The 13,545-nt window shown below is 38.5% G+C and overlaps 1 protein-coding gene and 1 pseudogene across 3 annotated transcripts in view; one reads left to right on the forward strand and one right to left on the reverse strand.

Moving 5' to 3' along the window:
- Positions 1–13,545, reverse strand: part of USH2A (usherin) — a 797,990-nt gene that overhangs the window by 583,182 nt on the left and 201,263 nt on the right. For both annotated transcript variants that reach the window (XM_015116260.3, XM_015116269.3), the window contains one exon: positions 5,179–5,342. In XM_015116260.3, the coding sequence (XP_014971746.3) occupies positions 5,179–5,342 (164 nt within the window). The remainder of the gene's footprint in view (positions 1–5,178; positions 5,343–13,545) is intronic.
- Positions 1,601–3,332, forward strand: LOC708375 (ADP-ribosylation factor 1 pseudogene; annotated as a pseudogene). Its single transcript, XR_001439824.3, has one exon. The product of XR_001439824.3 is annotated as an ADP-ribosylation factor 1 pseudogene (transcript).

The following is a 13,545-nucleotide window of genomic DNA, read 5'->3' on the forward strand; positions in this document are numbered from 1 at the left end:
GAAAGAAGCTAGATACAAAAGCCTATACATTGTAAAACGGCTAAATGTTGTATACTTTCATTTATATAAAACTTCTGGGAAAGACAAAATTATCTCATCAAAGACCCTATAACTAGTTTTTTGGGGCTAGAGGTAGGAGTCGTGATTGCCTGGAAATAGGCACAAAGGAACTTTTTTGAAATGACATAAGTGTTCTACAATTGGATTATAATAATGCTTGCACAGGCCGGGCGCGGTGGCTCAAGCCTGTAATCCCAGCACTTTGGGAGGCCGAGGCGGGCGGATCACAAGGTCAGGAGATCGAGACCACGGTGAAACCCCGTCTCTACTAAAAATACAAAAAAAAATTAGCCGGGCGCGGTGGCGGGCGCCTATAGTCCCAGCTACTCAGGAGGCTGAGGCAGGAGAATGGCGTGAACCCAGGAGGCGGAGCTTGCAGTGAGCCGAGATCGCGCCACTGCACTCCAGCCTGGGCAACAGCGTGAGACTCCGTCTCAAAAAAAAAAAAAAAAAAAATAATAATAATAATAATAATAATAATAATGCTTGCACAAGTATAAATTTACTAAAATCCATCAAACCATATACTTGAAGTGGTTAAATGTATAATATGTAAATTATACTTTAATAAAGCTGTTAGTAAAAGGAGAGCTAGAAGAGACTCTCTGGTAAGGAGAGATAAAGAAAAATGTGGATATAAAGATGAATAAATAACAATGAGAATAGTGTCAAGAAGACAAACACTATTAAACAATAAGTGGCTAACTGTATACTTGTGTGTGTGTATGTGTATAATTTTAGTTAAGTTCATAGAAGGTTGAACTAACTGTAATATCATTCACTAAGAAAGAATACAGAAAATGGGAATATTTAATTTATGTTAATTCCTGTTTCGCTTCCTCTCAAGAAGCATGGCTATCATTTTGAAAGCATGAAACCAATATTTAAAGGAAAGAAGTGAATCACTCAGTAGGGAAATTGACTATAAGAAAAGGTCTAACTACTTTATTTTAATTCAATCCTCTTGCATTTTGGAAATTAAATCCTAGGATTCCTACCTTGATAGCCCGCCAAAAAAACACAAAAAAACAAAAAACAAATCACAGATGATATTACTAAACTATTGCTAGTGGCCCCTAGAAGATATAATGAGGGTTATAATCCTGCAGTTCCCAAACTGTGTAGTGAGGTACCATGAGAAATTTTAATTTTAAATGAAAGCACTTCTTGACATCTGTGGGATACAGAGAAAAATACTAGCCAGAGGTAGTTCACTGTGTCAACAATAGATAGCACTACGTTCCTTTCAATCTCATCATATCTTTGTGAAGCCAGTTGTTCTGGCTGCTTCTGCTAGGATCCAACACAAGGACCATGTGATTATCAAGCTGGAACAGGAGAGAAGGCTGGCACCCTTCATCCTCATGCCAACATTTACATTTTTCTGCTCCCCTCCTATTATCAGTGTCCGTCACTCTAGCTATGTTTTGACCCCCTTTGAAGACAGGCATGTTGTCTCATTTGTTTCTAATAAATTGCCTCTGCTGATGCTGAGCTTCTAACTTTACACAGTGTTTTTGAAAATTTTGTTAAAAACCTAGGAGCGAAACCAACGCCTGGCTCGGAGCAGCAGCCTCTGAGGTGTCCCTGGCCAGTGTCCTTCCACCTGTCCACAACTATGGGGAACATCTTCGCCAACCTCTTCAAGGGCCTTCTTGGCAAAAAAGAAATGCGCATTCTCATGGTGGGCCTGGATGCTGCGGGGAAGACCACGATCCTGTACAAGCTTAAGCTGGGTGAGATCGTGACCACCATTCCCACCATAGGCTTCAACGTGGAAACCGTGGAGTACAAGAACATCAGCTTCACTGTGTGGGATGTGGGTGGCCAGGACAAGATCCGGCCCCTGTGGCGCCACTACTTCCAGAACACACAAGGCCTGATCTTGGTGGTGGACAGCAATGACAGAGAGCGCGTGAACGAGGCCCGTGAGGAGCTCATGAGAATGCTGGCCGAGGACGAGCTCCGGGATGCTGTCGTCCTGGTGTTCGCCAACAAGCAGAACCTCCCCAAAGCCATGAATGCAGCTGAGATCACAGACAAGCTGGGGCTGCACTTCCTACGCCACAGGAACTGGTACATTCCGGCCACCTGCGCCACCAGCGGTGATGGGCTCTATGAAGGACTGCACTGGCTGTCCAATCAGCTCCGGAACCAGAAGTGAATGCGACCCCACTCCCTCTCACTCCTTTTGCCCTCTGCTTTACTCTCATGTGGCAAACGTGCGGCTCGTGGTGTGAGTGCCAGAAGCTGCCTCCGTGGTTTGGTCACCGTGTGCATCGCACCGTGCTGTAAATGTGGCAGACGCAGCCTGCAGCCAGGCTTTTTATTTAATGTAAATAGTTCTTGTTTCCAATGAGGCAGTTTCTGGTACTCCTATGCAATATCACTCAGCTTTTTTTATTTTAAAAAGAAAACTCAACTCACTACTTAGTGCTGAGAGGGGATGTAGGCCCATGGGTACCTGGCCTCCAGGAGTCGCTGTGTTGGGAGAGCCGGGCATACCCTTGGCTTTAGAGCTGTGTTGAAATCCATTTTGGTGGTTGGTTTTTAACCCAAACTCAGTGCATTTTTAAAAATAGTTAAGAATCCAAGTCAAGAACACTTGAACACACAGAAGTGAGACCCCACCTAGCATAGATTTGCAGTTTTGGCCTGGATGCCGGTCACCAGCCCAGCTGTTCCCCTCAGGAACATGTGGTGGTGCAGCAGACCGCGATCAATTCTGCATGGTCATAGTAGAGATCCCCACAACTCGCTTGTCCTTGGGTCACCCTGCATTCCATAGCCATGTGCTTGTCCCTGTGCTCCCATGGTTCCCAGGGGCCAGGCTGGGAGCCCACAGCCACCCCACTCTCCCGCAGGCCGCCCCACCCACCTTCAGGCAGCCTATGGGAGGCAGGGCCCCATCTGTCCCTCGGTCACCTTGTGGCCAGAGTAGGTCCGTCGTCCCCAACCCTCGTGCTCGCTCAGACACTTTGGCAGGATGTCTGGGGCCTCACCAGCAGGAGCGGTGCAAGCCGGGCAGGCGGTCCACCTAGACCCACAGCCCCTTGGGAGCACCCCACCTCTGTGTGTGATGTAGCTTTCTCTCCTTCAGCCTGCAAGGGTCTGATTTGCCATCGAAAAAGACAACTTTTACTTCTTTCTTTTGTATTTTGATAAACACTGAAGAAGCTGGAGCTGTTAAATTTATCTTGGGGAAACCTCAGAACTGGTCTATTTGGTGTCATGGAACCTCTTACTGCTTTCAATACACGATTAGTAATCAACTGTTTTGTATACTTGTTTTCAGTTTTCATTTCGACAAACAAGCACTGTAATTATAGCTATTAGAATAAAATCTCAACTATTAAAAAAAATAAATAAAAAAAAAACCTAAAACAGATGCAGAAACAACCACAAACAGTTGAAAGACTGTGCTCAGTATGATGTATCATGATTTTAAAGAGATCAAAAACCAAAAGGAATATGTCCAGCGAAGAATCATTAGGAATGTGAAAGTTTTTAAAAATTCTGACAAATCAGAAACACTTGGAAAAAATGTCCAGTTAATAAAATATAAAAGTAAATGTCTACCACTACTAAGAATTGTAGGCTAGCTTTCCAGTGACATGACTATCCAGTTTTGCCTGAGAGATAATTCCCAGACTGTGTCTCAAATGCAAGAAAGAATAGGTAGCAAAAAGTAAAGCAGGTGCCAATATTTTCACAAAATTAGTGGCAGAATCAGTCAGAAATCACTAAGATTAGATATCATAATTTCATAAATGATGATCTACAACTCATATCCAAAAGGAATATGCTAGAATTTTTGTTGCATACAAAACAATCAATTGTATTGCTAATCAATATATGACACATCATAATTAAGTGGCCAATGAAGTCCAGATTTGTGTTTAGACTGTATTTATACATGAAAGGAATTACGATAGTTCCTTCCCAAAAGAAGCATAAATACCTAGCTTTACTTATTCTGAAATCCAGAGGGACTGATGAAATGTGGGATGCTGAAGAGAAGCTACACAGGTACAAAATATCAATACATCTTCTTAATCACTAGCTACGTCCTGCTTTCCATTACCTCAAAATCTAGTACAGTTGTTTTGGAGTCCAATATTCCATTACTTATCTCTCTCCCTCTCCCCTTAAATGTAGATAGCAGAGTTCCAGACATGCTGGTTTGTGATGATCTGTCATGACTTGTGGCGTTTCCTATCATTGTGACTCATGACAGTCTCAGGACACCCCAAGGAGAATATGCATAGCACAATATGTTGTAGAGGGCTCCTACCACATGTTCCCAGCAGGCATTTCTTAGGAATTCTGGAAAAGGTAAGGATGTATGATCTTGAAGTAAATATAGGAAAACGGTCAATATGTTAGGAAATTGTAGAACTGCAGGTGACCTTGTGAGGTCAATGCAAGGAACTGAAAAGTGATGTTGAGAAGTCAAAAGATACTTACATGTAATCTTTGGCTTTAAGGAATTAAAAAATATAAATGTGAGAGATATTTAAACGAGTGTAACTTAAAGTAGAAAGAAATATCAATTATAGGGTGAGTAATATGCTGTGGTGGATGATACTAATTATTGTAATATCAATAAACAACTAATGATATAATAGTGCCCATAAACTTTGGGGGATGGAAGAATATCAAACTTATAATAAACAAGAATACACCCTTTATTTGTTAAAAACAAACAAACAACAAACAAACAAACAAAAAACTTACATGGAAATGTCTTTGTGTGGGTGACCAACTATTTTGGTTTAACCAGTACTGTCCTGATTTTACCACTGAAAGTCCTGTGTCCTGGGAAAACCTTTGGTCTGGGAAAACCTAGGACTTTAATCACCTCATTGTTGATTTCATTCCAAAAAACCATTGTAAATTTGCCACTGTGAACATAATTGTATTATCATTTCCAATTGTCTAACCAAGGAAAAGCACACATATTTCACTGAATGTATTTTTTTTTTCCATTTCTTACCTACATTCTTCACATTGTACTAAGTCTTTCTGATGAGTTCTAAATGGAGAAATAAAACAATGAGATGCAGTCTCCTGTAAGATGCTGCTTCACAAACCAGCACTGAGCCAGAGTTCACTTACTTTTGCTGCAACCCAATAGATTGTTGACATCCAAGTGGCTTGCACTGGGAACACAAGCATCACACTTTGAGCCAGTGACAAATTGTTTACAGAAACACTGGCCTGTGACCAAGTGGCAGGTTTCATTCAAGGCTCCTGAGAGATGACAATTACAAGGCTGACATCTGAAAACAAGACAAATAAACCATCAAAGAGAATAGTGTTTTGATTAATAATTCATAGTATAAGTTACACCTACCCATAAGCATTGTAGAGTAAGATGGTTTATTTTAGCCAACAAATTGAAAAGAATCTTGAGCTAAACAAATATAGAATCAACATAAAATAAAGGAAAATAGAAAAGATGTTTATAAAACTACTGCTCCTGGTAAAACCTGTATAAAGCTTTCTCTTTATAAACTAACTAATAGCAAAAAATATATTATATTGTTTTTTAAAATCCCACAGTATATCTTGTAGATTAGTTTGAATCCATTTGTTCAATTAGGAATACTGTAAATTTTGCTTTTACAAAAGCAGTTCTCCTGTCAGCTAAAAATTTAGATTAGGTACCCATAAAATTATCTTTTCAAGTGACTATCCAATTGCAAAATAGAAAACCAGGGGTAAATCATTGCTCTCCCTAAAAATCTTAAAATTCTATAGTTAGTTCTATGAAGACTAAATTTCACTAAGAAAGTTGCTTGAGGAAGACAGGTTCAAATATTGTTGATGCCTTAATACGGGTTATATTTCATCTTCTATTTTATGAACTAAACTTATCTATCCACAATGGTTGGAGAATACAGTATTATTCTGATTTATGAAAAGATGCAAATGATGTGAACATAATAAGATAACTTTACTGCAGCTTAAATTTCTTGGATCCAAAGTTGCCTGTAAAAATACCAGTAGTGGCATTTTGCCACAATAGAAAATAAAATTTGTTCCCTCACAGTGAATTATTCAAACATGTAGCTTATGCCAATGGCACTGATTAGGATAAGCAATGTTAGTGCCATGAGGTATTAGAGAAGCAAAACAGCAGATGTAAGAAGACCACTCACCATTAAAAAGGTACTCTCCTTGTGGTATGTTTAAAATGTCAAAAGGATTCACCTATATGTTCTAATAAAGATGCTGAATGGACGGAGTTACTTTTCCCCACTGCAATTTTTACAGTGTGATCTCTTGAGTAATCATTCAACACCCTTAAAAAGGCTGATAAAAGCTAAGACTGCCAAATAAGCTGCAAATTTGTTTTATGGACTAATATCCCCTTGGGAATAAATAAAGTACAGTTTTTCTTGAAAACCACTGTACTGTAGTTTGCCCTTTTTATGGTCATGATAAAAGGACATTTTCCCCCTTCAAACAACTGTATTAGGTCTTTTATCTATACACATTATATCAGAATTTCATTTCATATAGATGTTTTGTTTAGGTTAAGTTTTAGAGCTGAGAAAAGTATGTATTATAATTAAAATGGAATTATAGATGCAAAAAATTTGATTTGCTCTTAATTTCATTATATGCTGTTATGTAGAGTCTATTGTTTATAGGCTTTTAATATAATTTTAGTGAGCATAAACAATAAGAGAAAAGCTTCTCTCAATGTGTGTGTGTGTGTGTGTTTGTGTATATATGTATAACTGCACCACTCATGTGTGTCTCTTGAGTATTTCAGTTTTTATTACCATTCACTCCTGAGACAATCACACTTATTTTACATATAATACATTTAGAATAATAGCTTCCAGTGTATAACATAATTCCGTTCTTTGGTGTAGTTCTATTTTTTTCCATCCAAAGCATGCAGTGTTTTGAGCAATTAAATGTGTCTGTTCTTGATTTCATAGTCTCTTTTCCAAGCCATTGTTATAGTCAACTTATCTGACTTGTTATAATCGCTTGACTTCAGTAAGAATTTTTCCTAAATGAAGTTCACGGGAGAAGACTTTTCTGAACATTGTAGTTTGTTTTTACCCCAAAGGACACTGGGGATAATTTTGTAATTAAGGATTAAGTAAAATGATTCCTTTAGATTTCTCAGCCACTCAAATATAATTTTAAACATTTCCAAGACTCTTTAGCAAATAAGCTACAAGTTTGATGTCATTTTATAAGTTATCCCTCCTCAAGAGTACCTCCTAAATGAAATATATTTCACATTTATTGAAACAAAATTATACATAATAAAGGAAAAGACATTTTAAGCTTAGAAAGAGAAACACCAAACTAAGATGAATTGCAATATTGATTTTGCCAGGATAAATGGTTTTTGTAATATTAATATAAAGAAACCTTTATTACACTGACTCTCTTGGTACAGCCAGAGCTTCTCCCGCAATCTGTTTAAAATCTTCATTTTTCATCCTTATGGGAAAACCTCTCTTGCTAAATGGATTTCATAAAGAGTAATCTGTCAAGATTTATATAGATAAACAATTTATGATGTTTATTGACCAGTTCATTATGGTAAACAAAACAGGAGTAAAGCATCGCTAATCTCTGCCAGCAGTTTGCTATGATAGTACTCTTTGGACCCTTACATAACTCAGTATTTACTGGTTACAATGGGAAAGAAGTTGGCCTCTGTCTCCTAAATCACAAATTTATATACTTTCCTTTCCTAGGAGTTTCTTCCAGTTGTGGAAACAGTGAGAGAAAGTGTTATCCTAATTATTACTGTTGAAGAAACCTAACTATTAATGAAAGGAATATGTTTCAGTAATGCACGTCATTGTCAGAAAATTCATCATCTGAGGGAGAACTACTGTAGGAGGCCCAGAGATATATCCCAAGATATATAGGTCACTTTATTGACATTTCTCTTTGTACACCCCTCCTCTGTCTGGGTCCTCAGCTCATGGGTACTATCAAATTGATTTAAATATTGATTGACATAAATAACATTCATTGAGGGCCAGCTATGTTCCAGGACTGGAATAAACATCAAGGATATAGAGATGAATCATATAGAATTGCCCCCGTCCTCAAGGAGCTCACAATCTCGTATGCAAGATAAAATGGAAAGAGCATTAATAAAGATGTATCCAGACTCTAAAGGTCCAGAAATGGGGCAACTCACCTAGTCTGGTAGCAGAAGAAGGGATGGGAAGGGTAATTTTAAGGAAGAGTCTTGGAGGAGATGCTTGGGCTAAATGTTAAAAGATGAGTAGAAATAAGCCAGGTAAGTCGGGGAGGGGCAAAAACAGAGAAAAAAATAAAAAGTAAAACAAGGTATGAAATTTCAAGCAGCTCAGTACTCTTGGATGTAAATTCAGAATGGGAAATGGTGATAGGTAAACCTGGAAAGGTGAGCAGAAGTAAGATCATGCTACCTTGGGGCAGTGGCAAGGAGCGATGGAAATGAGCAGGATAGACCTGAGAAATGTTAAGTAAAATTGGTAGAATGGGATGCCGAATTGAAAAGAGAAGGGAGGATAGGTATAGAGTTACTCCTGGTCTTCTAACTTGTTGACAGGGATGATGAGACATCATTCAACATAAAGAATGAAGGAGAAAGAGAACTCCAATTGCTAAGGGATTTTAGATAAGGATTATTAATAAACAAAACAGAAAGAGACTTCAAGTCAAATTGGCAAAATTGGGCCGAGTTTTTTTGTTTGTTTCTTTTTGTTTTTTTTTCCATCAGTGCCTAACACAAAGACTAGCACACAGCAAGGATTAGCTAAATATTGTCGGATACAGGAATTGATTGTGAATAAAGCACCAGGGAAGCTTTAGACTTAGGATAGGACACCAGAGATTAATCCAAACATGGTTTGTAGCTCCAATAACAGGTTAGCTCTTTTGAGCCCCTTTTTATTGGCTTAACTCTGTCCCCCTGGCTAACCTCACTCCCAGGGAATGGACAGCTTTCTTTAAGAGCTGGTCTCTGTTCAGATTCTCTTAGACCAGTGTTCTCAGTTCACAGAATTCGGTGAGTGCTACAGTGCCCTCTAGGGGAGTTTGGTTTTCCCCGATTAACAGTGGAGTTGTGGTTTCACTGAGCTTCTTAGTTTCCCTTTAGTTACAGCCTATTAACAACATCTTTATTCTCTTGGAGGTGGAATTAGAATTATAGGAGAGGGATTTGAGGCTTGAGCATCCATGTTGTGTGAGCTGAAAGCCATACTTACATGACTTATTGAACAAGGAAATACGAGTGTCTCATCTGAAAGGGAGAAGTTAACAGTGTGCAAACCCACCCTTTTTGGTGAATTTCCCATGCACAAATAGAGAAACTCATAAGAGCTGGACCAGGGGCAGTGACTCCCTTGCATCCAGGCAATAGTGACAGCTAAGTCCAGGCAGCTTGCTTAGCAAGGTTCTGATCTGAGAACACTATCTCTTTCTCCTTTGTTGACACTCCACAAATTTATGCAAATATCTAAAGAACTGTAAGATATGATAGCAGAATCAATTTTTTAAAGTGCTCTCAGAAAGAAGAGAGATTTCACTTATTCTCTATGGTCTCAGAAGGCAGAAATAAGACTAGGCAAGAAAGTCAAGAGACTGCAACTTTTTGGTCAATATAAATAATATATTTCTATTTGTTGCAGAATTACAGTTGTTTGAAATAAACATGAGCTACTTCATGAGATAGTGGGGTCCTTTTAGTTCCATGTTTTGGAGCAGAAGCTGAATGGCCATTTACCAGTTATTCTGAAAAGGTGATTTATGCAGAGAAATGTATAGGGTAGAGTTTAACCAAAATTACTTTTAAGGTTCTTTCCCAGTCTATAAAGTTATGATTCTATTATGCTTAGTGAGAATAAGTAATTTGCCCAAGGTGACAGTAAATCTAGTTACAAGGTCAGCAATCTTTATCTATAAAGGATGAGATAGTAAATATTTTAGGCTTTGCAGGCCATGTGAACTCTATTGTAACTCACCTCCGCTGCTGCTGCTGTAGTAGTAAAGTAACCACAGAAAATATGTAAAGAATTAACATTGTTGTGCTCCAATAAAACTCTATTTACATAAACATGTGGCAGACCCCCAGGCTATAGATTGCTACACTCTGGCAGAGCAGGTCATATTATGCTCACCCCAACAATATCCAGGTTCTAATCCCCCAAACTTGTGAATGTTACCTTACTTGGTAAAAGGAATTTGCAGATCTGGTTAAGGATTTTGAGATGGGGAGATTATCCTGGATTATCTAACAATGCCCAATGTAATCTAGGGTCCTTATAAAGGAAGGCAGGAGGATAAAAGTCAGAGAGAAAACATGTAAGGACATAAGCAGAGGTCCAAGGAAACACTGCTCTGCTGGCTTTGAAAATGAAGGAAGGAGCCATGAGCTAAAGAATGTGCGCAGGGCACAGTGACTCACGCCTGTAATCCCATCACTTTGGGAGGCCGAGGTGGGAATTCAAAACCAAACTAGCCTGACCAACATGGAGAAACCCTATCTCTACTAAAAATACAAAATTAGCTGGGGGTGGTGGTGCGTGCTTATAATCACAGCTACTCTGGGGGCTGAGGCAGGAGAATCATTTGAACCCAGGAGGCAGAGGCTGTAGTGAGCAGAGATTGCACCATTGCACTCCAGCCTGGGCAACAAGAGCAAAACTCCATCTCAAAAAAAAAAAAAGAAAAGAAGGAAAGAAAAAAAAGAAAGGAAGAAAGGAAGAAGAAAGGAAGAAAGGAAGGAAGGAAGGAAGGAAGAAAGGAAGGAAGGAAGGAAGGAAGGGAGGGAGGAAGGAAGGAAGGAAGGAAGGAAGGAAGGAAGGAAGGAAGGAAGAAAGAAAGAAAGAAAGAAAGAAAGAAAGAAAGAAAGAAAGAAAGAAAGAAAGAAAGAAAGAAAGAAAGAAAGAAAGAAAGAAAGAGCAGGTGGTCTCTAAAAGCTGGGAAAATCAAGGAAATGTTTTTTTTTCCTAGAATCTGCAGAAGAAATACAGGCCTGATTTTAGCCTAGTGAAACTCATTTAGAGCCTCTGATTTCCAAAACTATAAGATAATAAAATTTCATGTTGTTTTAAGCCACTGAGTTTGAGGTAATTTATTCCACCAGTAATAGGAAGCTACTATATCTGGTCTAGCAGAAAAGACAAAACTGAAACCTGGATATTCTGATGTCCAATTGCGTGTTATTCCTATTACATCACATTGAATAAATGCTACTAATACATAAAAACTGATACTTCTTATTGGATCGTATATCATCTAAATTAAGGGAGAATATATGGTTTGGCAGCCACAGGAGATTGCAAAAATCGCAACTCTTCACCTCTCCCTCTGTGCAGGTCCTTTGCAGCTAACTGTATAGTTAGTTCTATCCACCACAAAGGAGAGTCTGTTTATTCCCCACCACTTCCAAACGTGGTCAAGCCTCGTGCCTTGCTTTGGCCCGTAGAATAAGGCAAAAGTAACATCCTGGTGGCTCAGGCCTCAAGTGTCTTTGCATGTTTCTGCTTTCTTTCTTGGAAATCTGCCACTACCTTGTGAGAAAGCCCTGCCTTGGCTGCCAGATGATGACAGGCTTGTGGCCCATTTACCCTGTCACCCCAGATGACAGCCAGCTGTCTGACAAAGAGTCACTGAGGAGAGGGAATCTATGAGGCACACTCCCTAATTTTTCCATTATCACACCATAAAAGGAAATCAGTTGACAAGAAAGTTATCTGCTTTCATTTGAAGTCATTGACCTGGTTCTCAGAGAAAAGACCAACTGAGATCAATCAGAAAAAAGGCCTGTGAAAAGATTACTGGACCAAATCTATAACCTAGTGCTGAAATGTAGAACATGTGCAGTAAAACCAAAAATAATCCGGGTATAGAAGAACTTCCCTGTATTTATGCTCCAAAAGTCCGAGCCTTTATTCTCCCTAACCAGCCTTGGTGTCCTACCCTCTATGGACAACTTCAGTGTGTGTCAGCTAGTAAATGGGACAAATAGTGACACTACTAACTCCTTTAGGCTTAAAACAAGGTAACATAGAATATAGAGAGGGTACATCATTAGGGAAGAAACTTTTGGGAGTTGTGATGTGTGGTTGTTATGTAAGACAACTGTGGGGTACCAATGAACTGGAGCAGTCCTGGGGGCTACGGGGCAGAGCAACAGGTCAACTTGAGGATAGTGCCAGTAAGTGCAGGGTGTCAAATACGGGTCTCCACTACCAACTGAGATGAATTAAATATGGTCCATTTTTGTCTCATTGTTTTTGGGTTAGACAAACACTGTATACTTTTTTGCATTATTGATTTTTCAGTGGGCAGATTTTTTTTTTTTTTGCTTCATTGTTTTCGATACTGATTAAATCATGTTTGCTTTATGTGTCAGAGGTAAATGGAGTAATGTTTGCACTAGGATCAGCTTTTTAAAATCCATGCCCCCTTTTTACTGGTAACTTTTGAAGAATAAAGTTTATTTTGAAGAATAAACTGTCTGCTTGGTCACAGAAAGGTGTTGTGTTGCATGGATTTTTGTTGTTGGTTGTGTAGTTTAGGGTCAAGGTCTGTTTTATTTTATTTATTTTGCCCTTGGGAATACAAAAAAATGTGTAGAAAATAAACTAAGAGAAAACAATATAGCAAACCTTGTTGCATCCAACAAATAGAGCATGAGGAAGGTAATGAATATGTGAACTAGACAGATAAGGAGGTGAGGTTATTTTCCAAATTGATGAAGAAGTAACGTGATACTTGTATCTTCCCCTTTCATAATAAGATACTTACAATCTACTGTATATTTTGAAAATTAATATTTTAATTTCCATTTGTTATACCTGCATTGTAATTTTTATAAATGTAAACATTTCTATTTGTAACAACCTACCACAGTGCCTAGATTTCAAAGTAGATTCAATTGATTTGCAATCTACTCTGTTTTCAAAAAAATTGTTTTAACATCAGGTCATAGCTGTTTCCCTATACTGCATATCTGTATACATTTACACTACGTGTGATTTTTTTCCTTTAAGAAACGAAAATTTCTTATACTTGATGAAATCCCATATATCTTAGCCAATTGTTACATATTTTCAATATAGCTAATGTTAGTGTATACACAATAACAACCAGAAGTCAAAAAAAAGAAAAAAGGTTTAAGAACAGTATAATTCAAAAGAGGAGTGAAAAAACATAAAAAAGAGAAAACCCATTTTTATCTCTTTTCAATGTTGAACGAAAGTCCAAACTCAAGCAATTCTTGTTGTCATATTTTAAAATATCTTTCTCCATGCCCTTCTGTGCTACAGGATTTCCTCTGTAATGATTATCAAAGTTGAAGTGAAAAGAGACAGCTGAATTCATCAGTAGGATAGGAGGGTCAAGTCAAGTTACCAGCATTCCACACGACTGATTTAGTAAGAGACAAATCCTGCTGATCTCCTTGGGTCCCATATGGCCATGGGAAGCTTTATTCTTTCTATT

Source organism: Macaca mulatta, chromosome 1 (genome assembly GCF_049350105.2).
Source record: "Macaca mulatta isolate MMU2019108-1 chromosome 1, T2T-MMU8v2.0, whole genome shotgun sequence".
NCBI lineage: Eukaryota > Metazoa > Chordata > Mammalia > Primates > Cercopithecidae > Macaca > Macaca mulatta.